The 16,497-nt window shown below is 42.7% G+C and overlaps 1 protein-coding gene across 6 annotated transcripts; it reads right to left on the reverse strand.

Moving 5' to 3' along the window:
• Positions 1–677: 677 nt before the first annotated feature.
• Positions 678–16,100, reverse strand: LOC125521007 (disease resistance protein RGA5). 6 transcript variants are annotated; one of them, XM_048686051.2, is made up of 22 exons: positions 15,932–16,099; positions 15,020–15,834; positions 12,239–14,308; positions 11,426–11,899; positions 11,248–11,329; positions 11,096–11,173; positions 10,946–11,005; positions 10,765–10,869; positions 10,183–10,293; positions 8,654–8,695; positions 8,421–8,525; positions 8,172–8,359; positions 7,067–7,365; positions 6,861–6,982; positions 6,704–6,746; positions 6,509–6,600; positions 3,469–3,517; positions 3,062–3,132; positions 2,841–2,960; positions 2,309–2,397; positions 2,021–2,066; positions 678–1,742 (listed from the first exon to the last, which is right to left on the reverse strand). In XM_048686051.2, exons 2-22 carry the CDS (start codon positions 15,823–15,825, stop codon positions 1,695–1,697), a joined length of 5,100 nt encoding a protein of 1,699 aa, XP_048542008.2. In that variant the 5' UTR covers positions 15,826–15,834; positions 15,932–16,099; the 3' UTR covers positions 678–1,694. The 6 variants fall into 6 exon arrangements, 5 of the variants coding, with proteins under 5 accessions (XP_048542008.2, XP_048542006.2, XP_048542007.2 ...); XM_048686049.2 differs by having other exon boundaries at positions 678–2,066; positions 15,951–16,100; XM_048686050.2 differs by having other exon boundaries at positions 678–2,066; positions 8,430–8,525.
• Positions 16,101–16,497: the final 397 nt, after the last annotated feature.

The raw sequence follows: 16,497 nt of genomic DNA on the forward strand, positions 1-16,497 counted from the left end.
CACTTCCCATTGTTTTGGAGAAATGCCCAACAATGACCTCTTGACTTTGGTTTTTGCTTGTATCTCTCTTGAGTGAACTTGTCCTACAACATATACAACCAGAAGGTGGTTTCATGAGCAAATATGATTGAAAAATATTCTAAACATGCAGTGCACAAAGATGACAAAAGCACTCACATATTCATCAACTATGGCACCACTAGGAGGCGTGTTCTTCACTTGCTCCAAGTAACCAACCCACCGATTGCAACACTCAAGGATCACACTCCAACGGTTTGTGAGTGACTTGAGTGACTGCATTTTGATGGTAGTGTTCCTTGACCTTGATGCGCTTATAATATTTTGCACCAGATTGACCATCCCCGGTGACCACATCATGCGATTTGACCAAGGATTGTTTCGAACTTGAGCACAACTTGGTTGCACTTATTTCATTTCTCAAAGAATCCAAAAAAACCCCAAAACAAACAGCAAACTTGTGAAGAAACATAGTACACATTCATATAAGACACCTCTAGTATTTTGCAGGACTAAAGTCAAGAAAAAGGAAATAATAAAGGAAAATCAAATAGGGAAAAAAGACAGAAAAAAGAGAGTAGAACATAGGGGTAACATGTTTTTTCATAAGCTCTTATCATGTTTCTATGCAAGATAATCTTTTCTTGGAAACAAAATCATCTTGAACTGACCATCAGCATTTGCAAATAAGTAATATCACCGATTGCGAATAAGTAATACATCGTCACCAAACACAATGTAGTGCAACTGTCGTAAATACATGTGACACCAGCGTCAGAGTAGAGGTTTGTCTTGTCTTCACATGAAATCCATTACCATCAATCTTGTTAGAGGGTTTCACCGCCGTCATGTCTGAATTGTAGTCACCAGGGGAGCACCATCGCCTCTTGTCATTATACACTTCAACCAAGCATTGACCTCTGGACGATGTCTATGACTTGAGAAACGTCCCTCAGCCTCGGTTCACATGAACGGCGTCATCTTCCGAAGGATGTAGACGTAGATAGTCCAGTGACTCCTATCCACCATGATCTGCATCCTGGGAAGCATTCAGGAAACCACATTGTCCATGCTTCTAAATTCTCCCAGCCTGGTATCCAGCGGCAGTGGGGTCCTGAGTTTGCTCAACAGATGTTTCGGGAAAACATCACACTCTCGGTCTACTCCGAACTTCTTCCGCTCCACAGCGCTCCTAATCTGGTGCCCCGAGATATCACTTCTTAGGAGGGGGCATTCTCAGACCCTAGCCGCTGCTTACCGGCAAAGTGTCGAACATGGTCAGAAGAAGCGTTCAATTCTTCAGTTATCCAATGGCCCATATCGCTCCAGGCAAAACCCTGTCGCTCATCCAGATACTATTTACCATTGAGCAATTGTCTACTTACTTTACCGCCTATTACATCTTTCACCTGTGACGCCTATAAGAGGCTGGACTGTAGCCGATCCCATGTTTATTCATCTCAGTGCTATTTTAGTATGTAATGTACATACAACACATACACTCTTGGTCTATACAAAGAGGATATAAAAATTCCTCCCCAATTGAGCAATTTTCCTGAATTCTCATGCTCCGATTGTTTGATCTACAGCTTAGGGTCTGACACCGCGGGGGAATACGCCACGACTTCTTTTCTACCGGAAAAACAGTACAGCGTCCCACCGCACTCTACTCTACTCTACATGAAGAAGATCCCCCTTTTCCTTCCTTTACGCTTCTCAAGAGCCTGCAGAAAACACACGCGCGCGCACACACACATCTTCCTTTTCAGTCCCACATTTCCATCATGTACCACAAAACAGCAAACACGAGCTTAGTACTCCAAACTACTCCCTCCATTAAACTTTGTACTAAATCAACGACACTTATTTTGGGATAGAGAAAATATACATAGATAAATCCTGTGAAAACATGTTCTAGTGACCCTGACTCGGCATAGCAGACACAAATTAAAGCACGTGACGAGACAAAATGCCTCACTAAAAAAAGAGAGAATGCCCGAACCTTCATTCTGTACAGCCTCAGTATTAGAACGATGGCATCTCGTGATCTGCAAAACAATTCAGAGACCCTTCGTTTAGTACCTACAAGCTCGACACGGTTTCAACGTCTTGGGCTCTTGATTCGTTATTCTTCAAAAAACACCACAAAGACAGAGACAATAACAACGACAACTGACCGACACTGGTATTCTTCTGATGCCAAGGTTTCGTGTTCATCACACGATGTGCAGCTAGCTACTACATGTGACTCAATGGACTGCAATGCAAATATGCTAGAAATTTAACTCACGGGGAACTTTTTGCAGGCTTGAGATTGTACTCAGCACCCTTAGCAGACTGGATTGAAAATTCAGTGGGACGCCCATATGGAATATTGATCTGTAAACATAGTACGAGATTATAGCTGTCACCTGTAAACTGATACATGCTGAACAAGCGATGCAATGGAAAATTCGGTCCATTGTTTGAGATTTTTTTTTTACAAAATCCATAGAAGCAAAAGTAGCAAACAAACTACTGCCCTGATCACAACAGGAATTACATTTACTGTTGCGGCCTGCAGAATTCAACCCGTCATTTTATAAGATTTGCAAAAGCTATTAAATGTCCAGAATTGAATTATACCATCAGGAAAGTAAAATTTATGAAAATATGCTAACATAAACTCCATGCAGCCAACTAATACTTAGTTATTTACAAGGATACTGATAACGACATTTCAAAATATTTTATCACAGGTATCACAATTTTTTTAGACTACGAGGAGTATAATAGCAGCAAGGACAGAGTAATGTTAAGGAAAATGATTTTCAGAACCATACAGTCGTAGCTTGCTGGAATTTCTCTGTCATAACAACACCACGCTGTCCATTACACTTAATGCTGTAACCTTCCCTGTTTATTGCCAATAAGGCAGGATCCCACATATTTATAAATTTAACCTGCAAAATTAACTTTTCAATGGTTATATGAAATAGAAAAGGTGCAGCAAGAATGCTTTGAGCCTTTGGCAGGCCACTAGAGAGAAGTATAGACCACATACAGGTAGCAGAACTTCATAAGACACATGCCCAATTGAAAGAATTTTCTCGATGAGCTCCTTCATTTCAGGATCTGCACAGATAAGAATCCTCTGTTGTTGTACTTAACAGCCAGCACAGAACTAGCATTATTTTATAAACCCTTAGGGGAGGGGGGATGGATAGTGATGAGCTGTGCCCGACCGCCCCGCTTCATATTTAAAATTAGAGAAATTACTTCTAATTGAGTGGTAGTGGAGTTAGTTTAATTTGTATTGACATATCACTTTTGTGGGCCTATGTGGGACGCTGCGCTGCACCCCTACTCCCCTAGGGACGGACCTCAGGTACTTAATCAATTCAAACACAAAAGGCATGCAAAAGTTTATGCTATCCACCAAAGATAAAAAAATCTTCTCAACAAACTCACCGCAAGTAATTTTTCTCTGCTCATTAGCATAAACCTTCACGATCTCCCCCTACAAAATGAAAAAAAGCAAATGCTTTAGATAAAGTAAAATAATTTTGTCCTCATCGAGGCAACAGGAGATAAGGGGGTATTTTGAGTTTAGTGGTCACGACACAATGCTGGGCTTTTTTTTCTTTGTGTGTGTGTGTGTGTGGGGGGGGGGGGGGGGTATGATGGTCGCCTCTTAGTCCTATATTAGGAGAAGACCAGAGGGAGACGGGGTTGTACGACGACCTTATAGCAAAGGCAGTGTACACCGATAAGGTTACCACATTGATGTTTCTTAAATAGGTTTGGTCGCCTCGACAGAGCGCGTCTTAGTCCTATATTAGGAGAAGACCCGAGGGAGACTTGATCGACGACTTAAGTATGGGACTTCCCAATATCGCCTCCAAACTTCGCTTCCTCAACGACGGTCTGAGTCGCCCTGGAATCCTTGGATCCAAGACTAGAGCTCCCCGACCGGGTCTTGAAGCTCTAGCCCTCTCCCCTTGAGTTGATTCAAGTGAGAGTGAATGAGGGCACATTGACCATAGGGACCTATTTATAGGCTAGTGTTCCTTGAGACATGACCAGCCTAGCCATGTGGTGGTAGGTGGGAGGAAGTATTAGTATTCGTTTAGGAGTCCTTATTAGTCTATGTTTACTTTCCTTGCACCTCAAGTCTTGTGTAACATATATATGCCCCTTGGGCCTTCAATAGAGATAAGTTGCTTTCATAACATTGAGTTCAAGTCCCGACTTTCACAATTTGTCAAAAAAAATCTGTTGCCCCCCTTTGTCCATGTATAAGCCTCTTGAGCCATACCTCTGAGTCTATTCACGTGTTGATTTTCCGTGTCACACTTGAGCGTGTGTTGAAGTGTATGTGGATTGCCTAACCCTTTTCATCAGTTCATACTTTTGGTTGTGTTGGCCAGTGCTGAAGGTTAACATGGTATCAGAGCAGGGGACTCTTGCTCAGTTCTCTTGTCCTGGAGCTCATGCTCAGAATGGTGTGGCCGAGTGCAAGCATCGTCACCTTCTTGAGATGGCTCGTGTGTTGATGCCTCCTCTCTTCCGCCTCACTTTTGGGCTGAGGCTGTCTCCAATGCCACCTATCTCATCAACCTTTAGCCATCTGCCGCTCTATAGGGTGACGTTTCTTTTGAACGCCTCTTTGATTGTTCTCCTGATTATTTAGCGCTTCGTTTGTTTGATTGTGTTTGCTATGTCCTTCTTGCCCCTTGTGAACACACCAAACTGGCCGCTCAGTCTGTTGAGTGTGTCTTCTTAGGCTATAGCGATGAACATAAGGGCTATTGTTGTTGGGATCCTGTTAGTCGTCGGATGCGTTTTTCTCAGGATGTGACTTTGATGAGTTTTGTCCCCTCTACCCGCGTCCATCTTCCTTGACCTTTTCCGTGGAGGATCTATCTTTCCTCACTTTTTCTGACACCCCTATCACTCCTGTTGAGCCCTTGTTCGCTCGTCCTACTACCCCTACTTCTCCGGCGGTTGCAGATCCGCCGCCGCCATCTCCCATGGTTTCCTCATGTCGCTTGTAACAGGGTTCTACACCTTCATCACCGGTGTCTTCTCCGTCACCTTTGCGTATCCCGGTAATTCCTCCTCGTGTTCTTCCATCTTTTCCTCAGTATTATACTCGTCGTCCGCGTGTTGTGGATGCGTCTACTGATGTGCCATCTTCCTCGTCTCAGCCCACTTATGGTTTGCGTCCTCATTCGCTTCCGCTCATTGATCACCTTGGTTTTCCAAGCACTGGCGCTGTTGTCCTTGAGCCGACTTCTTATCGTGATGCTGTTGTTCATCCTGAATGACAGTTTGTGATGGCAGAGGAGATTTCTGCTCTTGAGTGAGTGCACCGGCACGTGGGATTTTGTTCTCTTCTCCTCATGTTCGTCCCATCACTTGTAAGTGGATCTACAAGGTTAAGACCCGCTATGATGGTTCCCTTGAGCATTAAAAAGCTCGTCTTGTGGCTCGTGGCTTTCAGCAGGAGCATGGTTGCAATTATGATGAGACTTTTGCTCCCATGGCCCATATGGCCACTGCTCGCACATTTGTCGTGGCCTCTGTTCGCCGCTGGTCTGTGTCTCAGCTTGATGTTAAGAATGTCTTTCTTAATGGTGAGCTGCGTGAGGAGGTTTACATGTAGCCACCACCTGGGTATTTTGTTCCCGACGGCATGGTTTATCATTTTGTCGCTCTTTATATGGCCTTAAGCAAGCCCCTCGCGCCTGGTTTGAGTGTTTTGCCTCTGTGCTGACTGCCGCTGGTTTTCTAGCGAGTGCTCATGATCCGGTGTTGTTTGTCCACCTTTCTGCTCGAGGTTGGACTCTTCTTCTATATGTTGATGACATGATCATCACTGGCGCTGACCCTGAGTATGGATTTTTATCTCTCCAAACTCATTGATCCACCATGAGTTTGAAGAGGGGTGTTAGAGTATTTTATATATAGCCATGTAGCCCTTTGTGTTTATGCCATTGTATAAGGGGTTTTCTGCATACTTCCTGCACCTGTACATGTATATATACTGGCCTATGGCCCCAAGAAATACAAGTTGCATAATTCCTAACAGTCTCACCATCTTGAGCTTCTTTCACTCGGGCCTTCATGGTGACATCTTTATATCTATTCTCCTCTTTTGACTGGCTGACCATGGCTAGGTGCTTGGACTTTTGTTGACTTGAATTGTGTTTGATAGTTTGGCATGTAGAAAAAGGTGAGACTGCCGGGTAAGATTTACTATTCCCACAACAAACATTATGAGTGCTCTACTGAAAGTTAGCATGATCAACGCATTTATAGTTTTCAAACAAACAACCATGTCTAGGCGCCTTATTCATGGATACAGAGATAAATCCTAACCAAATGCATACAGTATATTATTCCCAACCTATAGAATCTGCTCTGTAAACAAAACCAAACAAAGCTATCGGTTCGAATGTACAAAAAATACAAAGTTCCAGTTAAGAATGGTCAGACAGAGGATTACCTTTCTTTTTCGGTCATCTAGAGGCTGGACCTCTATGGCTAGTAAAGAGTCCAGATCATCAGCAGTAACTAAATATGTGGGTTGCTTTGCACCTACATCAGGCAATGGCAATGTTAATTTTAATTCCCTCATGGTACGCCAAATAAAATGACATAAAAATAAAATAAAAGTCTTCTAGCAGCATGTAGAAAATACCTTCTATGTAGTTTACCGATCCATCTTCCAAATGGCGTACCCACTGTGTGCACATTTTTTTTGCAAACATTTAAGTTGTAGTGGACTAGGAAGAAATTAAAATGACAGGAGTTTGATAGAACATCAGAACGTGTTGAATCATAACTACAAATTGCACCTCAAAATAACAACTTGTGGTCCCATTGCTGGAATACCCACTTGCTTGAAGTTCACTTCCAGGAAAAGCTTCACCTGTGATTCTTAGCCCATCTATGGCTGGTAGTGGGTCATCCTCTGCAGCTGCATATTCATGAAAAATGGTGTTTACCATCAGAACTGAAGAAATAAGGAGAAGGAAATTGCATAAATCAAAATATCCAACACCTTCAAAGAAAGAAGAACTAGGCTCCTCAAGGACAGTAGGAAGATAAGGGTAAGACAGGTTCCCACCCTCAAGGCCAGATACCAAATTAGGTGGGCCTTGAGGACTCCACTCCGCAGGAGGTTCCCGTGAAGTTTGGGTTTCAGCTCCTTCTAGATTTTTTGTTACATCACCCCCAACAGGGGCCTTGAATGATGGGTTTTGATCCTTGGATTCAAAGTTAAATCGTACAGCACGGGATCGTCCAGCACGAGAATCACGCTCAGTTTCTTTTGCTACACCATACTTGGTAAATTGGTTGCTGCATAAACAAGAGAAGACAGACCCAATAAGACAACCAAGTTTGTCTATCCGTATAATCGAAATTGTTCACTAACAAAATCATTTTGCTAAAAGTTCCCTGCACAAGTTAAACTGTACAAAAAAACACCATAAATTGAAAAGAATGGCATGCCTTACGTTGGTGCATTGCAGCCATGGCTAAACTGGTGTTTCAAGGATATAAAGTTCTCCATTATTTGCAAATAGATGAGCTTAAGCAATAATGCAGATACTCTGCTTTCACTTCTTCAGTTGTCAATGCTTGAGAGGACCATATGTAATTTCAGGTAAACATGATAATTTTTAAAGAAAAATAGGAGCATCACTCCCTGTTTCATTGCATCAAAGTAGAGAAATACTTTTTGATAGTACTAAATCTTTTTACGAGTGCTGCCAAGCCCTAGCGATCCATCAATGTTGTGAGAAGGCGAATGTTCTATGCAAAGGCTAGCGTTTAAGAAGGATGTTGTGAAATGTAAACCTTGATAAAATATACTCAAGGAAATTATTTGCCTGAGCATTCAACAACCAATTTGCTTAATACTGTTATTCATCGTGAGTTGTTCAAGAGGCACACTTTCTTCTCAGTATGATTTCTACCGTATCTTCAGGTCCACTTACAAGAAAGTGTGTGTGGTAAGATGAGCCATTGACATAGGTGGTAAGATTGGATTGAGGAAGCAAAGATAGTGGATGGAAGGTATACGTGTGACACAATTGATGTGAACCACTCAAATATGTATGTCCCCGTTGCAACACACAATTAGCTAGTACTACAATAATAACCTTCTTGGAGGAGAGGTCCTTCCAACATTGTCGTGCTCAGTGTCTGTCAGAGCAGCCTTGGTTGGGAGGATCTGACGGTTCTCATTTGCCAATAAACCCCTATCCCGTCTAGCTCGAACGGGATAAGGAATTGGACGCTGTACATGAGGATATGCTTGCTGGGGCACAATGTCAAGGTCGGTTTGGCTCTGGAAATGTAGGAAGTTAGAGTAAGCAGAGAATAAAGGACAAAATAGGATAGCGTCGTACAGAAGCAACCAATGCATTTCCAGGAGGATGAGAAGGTGTCTGTGCCGTAATATTTGAAGATTCAGCACGCCGAGCAATCTGGTACTGTAATTCCTTCTGTTTCTCCTGCATCATCCAAGTTGCACAAAAGGCAAATTCAAAGTTCAGTGAGAAAGTACCAGCACTAAGCTGTGAAGCATAACAAGGGCTACTTTATCAGGAATGAACTCCAACCTAAGCTCAATGTGACTCACCTCAGTAATAGCGAGTTTCTCTTGCAAATGCGTAAACAAAACCTACAAAAAAATGTAGTCTCAATATAGAATTGTACAATATAGGCTCAGCTTCAACGAAGCAAGGAATAAAAGGAGCTATAGAAATTGTTTTCGTAAGTTAAGCTACTTATGTTTCTTTCCAATGATGTTCTAATAAAATGACACAATGACCAAAAATACATAAATATTATTGTACGACAATAAACAAAGGAAAACATAAAGGAAAAGCGGTCTGGTTGAAGCAGCTCTAAACCAAGTCATAAACCTCCATACTAAAATCATAGGTGTTTGTGGTCTGCTAAATCACTTATATGTGATATCCAAAAAGCCCCATCACATCACATAGAATCCCCTTCGAGAAGGTAGTTTATCTCCTTAGTAAACCTCAAATATCACAAGAGACTTCCTAGTCCACATTGTAAAAGTTTATTTGGTAAAAACTTGTAGCTTAGTCCAAACAAGCATGAAAAGTTGTACATATGGAATCGGCTGCCAACCTTACCCTTCCCTGTTCCTTCTCCAAAGTGTTGTGGTTCAAGGGAAATGTCTAGCAGCCGAGAATCTCGGATGCTGTCTCTAATTCTCAGTGCCCAAAATGGCGGAGCAGAGTGTGCCTTGGGAAGAAGGATGACAAAAATAAACGAGATCTCTGCTGCTGCTTGTAAAGCTTGGCAGTTTTCAAAAGAAAGATACAGATGAGTCTTTGAGGGGGAAAATGCAATGGGCAACAATGATTCTGAGCTTGCCTGTGATGATTTCAGCCTCATTTTGGAGGCAGGCAGGAGTGCTTCGTTAAGGAGTATTAGTGGTATTAATATTGGTCTAGGTCTCCATATGTAGTCATATTAGTCTAGATTTCCTTGCTTGTACTCCAAGTCTCTTGTAATATATATTTGCTCCTTGGGCTATGCAATACAGATAAGTTGCTCCTCTAATGTGAAATCAGAGCCAAGATGCCTCAAGTTCAAGACCTGGCCAACGCAGTACTAAATAAAATATTTGCACCCTACGTCGACCCCATGTTCTAAGCCCTAGAGCAGCATAAACGTTTTTTTTGTGTTGGGGGGGGGGGGGGGGGGGGGGGTAATTGAAATAATTGTCTGCCTCTCTTCAGTATGGACTTTTGAATGGATTGGCTAGAGCATGAATTCAATATTTCAACGCAACCCCTCACGTCTACGCTGCTCCAGGCCTTAGACGTGGGATCAATGTAGGCTGCAACTTTTTTTATTTAATGGTGTAGACCGGGTCTTGAACTTGAGACCTCTTGGCTCTGATATACCATATTAAATTCATGTTCCAAAGAGTTCATTCAAGAGTCCAAACTAAAGGAGAGAGGCGGCAATGTATTTCAACATGCTTCATGTACAGCCAAATTGCTCTTTTGCATATTCGGACTTTTCCTATTCTTCTGTGTTTTGTTTGTTTGGCCTTGCCTCGTATTTGTTTTTCACTTACTGAAAAGGCAGAACACATGCTACCTACCGTAACAAAAAGGCTGTACATACCTTCAGATTGCTAACAATTGATTGAGCATCCGGAATAGAAGGCTGCAGGTTATGTGCTGACAGAAGAGGCGTCAAAGAAAGTACAAAATTTGATCTGCTTCGACGTGCTGCCTATGTAGTACCAAAGGTTAAATTCAGTGTTACGTCATGAAACTAGATAAAAAAACAGCGCAAGAAGATAAGGAAACACATTGAACCGTATACAATAAGCTTCTAGAAGAAATAACAAAGGTCCTGTTTGTTTGGCTTATGCTCCTGCTTTTGCAGCCTTTTCACTTTGGCTTAAAAGCCAAAAAAGCTCCTATAGGGGCTTTTGGCTTATGAATCAATATTGTTATATGATGGTATTAAAGCACCCTATTTCTTTTGAATTGGCAACTTCTCCTATCTCCGGTGGAGCAGAAAGGAAATTCACTCTCGTAAATATTTCAGTTCACATAAGAATTAGAGTTCTATTCCAAACAAAATTCACTCAAATAGCTCCAAGTGTACAAAGGTTAAATCAATCACATCAGTTCACCATCGAAAATGTTAGTTAGCTATCTGAATTTTAACAGAAAGTATAACAATGAAGAAAGTTACCTGTAGTGAGTATGCCAGATGGAGATTTTCCTCAATAATGTCTTGTCTGTAAGACAAAGCTTTTGATGCGGCATCAAGGGAATCTTGTTGGTGCTGATCAAATTCCTGAAAAAAGTGTGTTATAGAATAGTCTGGTGTACACCGAGATAGTAATTTAACCTGATAGGATAAAGATACTTGCCCTTCGCATATATGCAATACGTTTTTCCAAAACAAGCTTCTCATTAAGTATGTGGGATTCCTATCAAGAAACGTAGGATATCAGATCATATACCAAAAACAGAGGAAGTGAAAGGAAAAAAAGGTAACGATTATTTGAATGCATAACCACCTTCACTGAATAGTCAACAAGATGCATTCTTAAACTAGCAATTTGTTCTTCATGTTCTTTAACCTTAGCAAGAATATCCTGTGGAAGGAACTATCTTCATCAGGACATTAGATCACATATGTGCCAGATAGGCCAAACCAAATTTTATATACCTGCTTCAAGATGATGTTTGAGCTCATCTTCATGCCTTCTCCAGCTAAGTTGAGCCCAGAAGCATGCTCTTCTTCGTGGTGCCTGAAAGGAAAGGATCATTTTTTTTATGACAGTTCTTCAGGAAAAAGATTCACACAATGATGGGAAATTTTAAGTGGCGTTAAGCCATAGAGATACCTTGCTGATGAGGGAGAACGCGATGAGGGAGAAGAGACCTGAGATTGCACAACAGTCTCAGCAGCAATTTGCTCCCCAGGCTGGCTGCTATCCAGGCACTCTTGTTCCATGGAGTCCAGCAACATCTGCTCTTCACGTTCAATGCTTTGCAAATTTGATGATGAAGGAGTGGTACTGAACAATTTTGCGTCCTCTGTCTTATTCCCAACCGAAGCACTTGAATGAGAGCTTTGCTGTTGGTTTTTCCTTTGTACATAATTTAGCGGGGTCTGTAGTTTTTGCTGCTCTTTCTTGTTTTCAGTTCGGTCAGTGCCACCCTTGGTGGTTGTGTAGCTTTGCCCCATTTTGGTGGCCTTTCTTCTAATGCAAAAGAAGTGTGTTCTGACGCGCTTTTGAGGGAAAAAAGCGCTTGAACAAGAGGTTCTGTAGGCCTTGATATCGTGGTCCAGATCCAGCCCAGCGGAAGAAGTTTTACTGATGATAGCAAATTTATTTATTGTTAGAGCAGTACGAGAGAAGAGAAACTTGATTCCCTTTGATCCATATTAATTGTTGCTGATTTAGTACTACTAAATCAGCGACAACTAATATGAATCGGAGGGAGTAATATATTGTGTTAAGCTATGATTTGGCGCGACTTTATTTGCAATGTATTACAGTGCAGGAAAATGGCCAATAAATATTTGCTATAGCACTCAGATTTTCGGGTGGTAATCTCTTTATTTGAAAGATAATGGTAATACCGGAGGAGTAGAAATGAATGAAAAGGGCCAGGTTGCGAAGAATTGCTGCTAGAGTCAGGAAGATTCATACCCTCTCTTAGCATGTTTGATCGCATCTTCGGCTTTCTCTAGACCCCCATGCGTTTCATCTGATGAACCTCTTCCTCGCCTCAAATACTGTTTCTCTGAAGGACAGAATACTTTCTCAACTGGATCCACCCATTGTATGCTAGATCTAGAGGACATTGGATGCTTGCTAATGGCTTCCTTGAATGCTGATTCAGCAGCCCCTCTGTCAGATTCAGTAACTACCCCAATTTGTCCAGTGACATCCTGGAGGTTTAAAAGGTGCTCGATTCCGGCAAGCATATTGCTGTACTTCTCCCTGATATCAGTATTGAAAGCTAGCTTGATCCTCCGAAGATTGGGCATTGCTCCTGCCATGAAAGCCAGACAAAGTACGCCACACCTAAACTCGAAATACTTGAGAACTGGGAGTGCCCCTTCGTTGAAGATGATTCCTCCCTCAGGGGCTGTCTGGACCCACAATGAGAGGACTGCGAGGGAGGGTAATCCTGTGAGGATATCAATATCATTCGTCAGCAGTTCTTTAACAGCAACTTTCACAATGCGGATTTTGCGGAGTTGTCCAATCCACTTGGGAAGTCTGGAAAAGATGCATATGGGCGGCAACAGCTCAAGCCTCTCAAGGAAGACTGGAGCAGAGGACATGCTGCTCGAGCCATCAACGAGAACAACCATGCCTGCAGTACCAGGAGCCAGAGTGACAGATTTGAGGTTACAGAGTTTCCCAAGTGAAGAGGCCAGAGCTATCAGATTTCTCTTCAAATGTTCACTAGATGGTAATCTAGAATATGTGAAATGTAGATCCCGCAGGTTTGTCAGCTCGCCAAGGCTCCATAAATTGTCTTCAGAGTTATTACCAAGGTCAAAATACTTTAGTGTACGTAGAGATCTTATATGGCCAATCCCGTCAGGTAGATTTGTTCCACCTCGAAGACAGAGATGCAACAAGCTCGGAAGGCGAACAATGTCTGGTGGAATGGCGCATACTCTTGAATTTATTTCCAGTGTTTCCAAATGTTTCATAGCTTCAATCTGATCTGGTAACTTCACAATGGCACTACATGTGACATGCAAATATCTCAGTCGAAACAGTTCACTAATTCTTGTAAGGTCCAAACTCATATTTCCAAGATCGACCCAAAGACGAAGGTTTAGAACTCGAAGAAACTTAAACACCATCAATGAAGGCATGCAGTTAAACAGTCCAAAAAAGAAGAGTGATCGAACTTGTGATAATCTGGTACTAGCTGGTGTAGTTGCATATGTTGCACTGCCAAAGTGGAGCGACAATCGGCGAACTTTATCAGGAAGTAGCATTGCTGTTTGAGAATAATCCACTACAGTGATGAAGTTCTCTTCAATAGACTTGTATGTAATAAAATCAAGAACCATATGATGGACTGAATAAGACAATAGATCATAACTGTAGTTGATATCCATAACTTGGATCAGGCCCATACTGACAAGCTCATCAAAATAGCTTATTGCAACTTCCTCCATGTCTTTCCCTAACTGTGCACATATAAGATCCTCAGCTAGCCATTGCTTCACCAAATCATCCTTCAAGAATATGTAGCCCTCTGGACATGTACTAAGATAAAGCAGACATGTCTTCAAATAATGTGGAAGACTATCAAACCTAATGTTCAATAATTGTTCCATAAACCTTTCCATGGTAGGATGTGCCTGCAGCCGCATATTTGAACCAAGAGAACTCTGCACAAAGCCCAGTTGATCTAGTTTCTCAGGTCGGCTTGCTAAAAGGCTGGCTACCATGATAATTGCTAGCGGCAAACCACCACATTTTCTCAAAATATGAGGTAAAACGTGATCGAAATGTTGAGGACTTTGATTTTCTGAGAGAATTCTTTGGAGCAATAATTTTTGTGAGTCATTGTCGCTTAGAAATTCCATCTGAAAAATATGGACAGGGTGAAAACTGCAGCATGCCTGAGCTACTTCCATAATTTCTGTCGTAGCTACTATTCTACTGCATGAACTACCCTCTGGAAAAGCACGACTAAGAACATCCCACACTGATGTAGCCCACAAGTCATCAATTACAATGAAGTACCTGGCAAATAATTTATGCATAATAAAAATGATTTGTCAGCCAAAATGAAAATACAACATAAAACGGAATTTAAGTTTATTAGATCATTAGTTTCTTTGGGATACAAAGGAATTCAGGGAGTTACAGTAGAGAATGCACAACCACCGCGATTTCAATATGGTGACAGCAAACTTGCTTGATAGAACGACTTTTCATGAACCACAATTTTGATGGCACCCATTAAGAAGTATATTAACCCAAGGTACGATTGCCCATGAATAGCTCTAGGAGGACAAGTTAAGCTGAAGTCCAAACAAACAGGGCTCAACTTGGAAAGAAAGCAAAGCTATGAACCAGGTATTCGCTTGTTTTGCTTCTGACGTAACAAGGGAAGCAGAGCTTAGCTATGAAGAAGTCGGGTGTGTGCTCATTGTGTTATGCATCTTCCATTTTGAGCCAATAAAATTCACCCTTTGCCAAAAAGAAACGCTTATTTCTAAGCCCTTGCAGCAGCTGTAAGCCTAAAGCCTCTCTCAAATTACCAAAGTGGGTGTAGTGAATTGAAATAGTCAAAATCAATTTTTCTCTATGGATTTACATTCTGAAGAAGTAATTCCACGAACGTCGCGGCACTAAAAGTGCAATTTAATTGGACGATGTTTCTCATACTGTAAATTCCTGAATAGATGAAGTGAATCTGCCAATAAATGAAGCAGATATATGGACTCTGACCTCTTATCTTGTAGATGTTCTTTGAGATCACGGATGAGGTGGTGCATGTCGGCAGGGTCTGGCAGTTGGTGCGGACGAACTTGTGAGAGTATACTGCTGATGATGCCCCTCATATTGGGCTTTTGTGCTGTCCGCGCAAAGGCGACACACTCGAACTGTCCCTGGAGCTTACCCAACAATTTCAGGGCAAGCGTGGTTTTACCGATCCCTGCAACACCGACGATTGCTACCACCTTGAGCTGCTCCTGTCCATCAGTCAGAGACCGGTGGAGCTCACCCACAGGGCCTTCCATGCCTACATGATCACCAGGCTCCGCGCACACAGTGCGGCCAGTAGCAGGAGAGTATTCAGGACCGGAGGCACAATCATCAAACTGGTACCTCCAGTACCTCTCGCTCGCCTCCTGCGCTCGGGTCCTGAACTCTAGGACCCTGCTGTTGATCCATGGGAGCCACCTCCGCCTCCTCGGAAGGCGATTGATCTTCAGCCGGGCGACACTGGCATTACGCCGAGCAGGTCGCCTGCGGGTCTCCGCGGCGTTGACGAATTGGTCGGCGCAGTCCTCCACGTCGTAGGACAGCTCGCGCACCTCCTTCATCCAGCACCCCGCCGCTACGGGAGGGTCCTGCGCGTTCGAGAGGCTCAGCAGGAGGCTCTGCAGCTCGTGGAGGTCGGCGGCCAGGTGCCCGATCCCATCCATCGCAGCCCCCCGCAGAGCCCAGTGCCCGGTCGCCAGGAGCTCGTCGAGCTTCCGTGAGAGGGAGCCCATGGCGCCCAGCGACGAACTAACTGGGCTCAGCTCCATTCGCGCCCTCTTGCCAAAACCAAAACAAAGAGCGAGCATTACTTCATGGAAACAGATGCAGAGTATTTAGTAAGAGAGGCAATTCTATCCACCCAAGAGGGAATACAGGGTGGGACGGGAGCTACATCAGCGGCGAAAACTCCCGGCGCCGCCGGGCGGTGGCGGTGGCGCTCGAGCGCAACCTCCGCCGGCGCTCACCATCGACGGGGGAACACGGGAGAGCAAACCAGCAAAATGGAGCGAGCCAGGCTATTCGGCCAATCATAATTAGCTCCACCTATGATGGTCCAGATATTAAAAAAGACTAGCCAATGTCATGTCATCTACAGCCCATTTTATAATCAATATGTATAATAATAGATTAAAAAAATGTACTACTTTTTTATTATTAGTCAATGTATACGTGCAATGCACGTTAATTTGGAAATATATTAAGGCCTCCTTTAATTTAAATGATTTTTCATAAAAAAAACGCAGGAATTCTCATTTCATAGGATTTACTACTGTAGCGATGTTTGATTTGCAGGAACAAGTATGGAGGAATACTGTTGCAATCCAGAGAAACACTGTTGGTTTCCTGTGATTTCGCATGAAGTAAAACATTGAGTCAGACCTCTTTTTTACACAAAGACCGAGTCAAGAGGGATAAAGTTGCATACCAGCGCATGGTTT

The sequence above is a fragment of the Triticum urartu genome, chromosome 7A (genome assembly GCF_056163025.1).
Source record: "Triticum urartu cultivar PI428250 chromosome 7A, HENAU_Tu73, whole genome shotgun sequence".
Taxonomy (NCBI): Eukaryota; Viridiplantae; Streptophyta; class Magnoliopsida; order Poales; family Poaceae; genus Triticum; species Triticum urartu.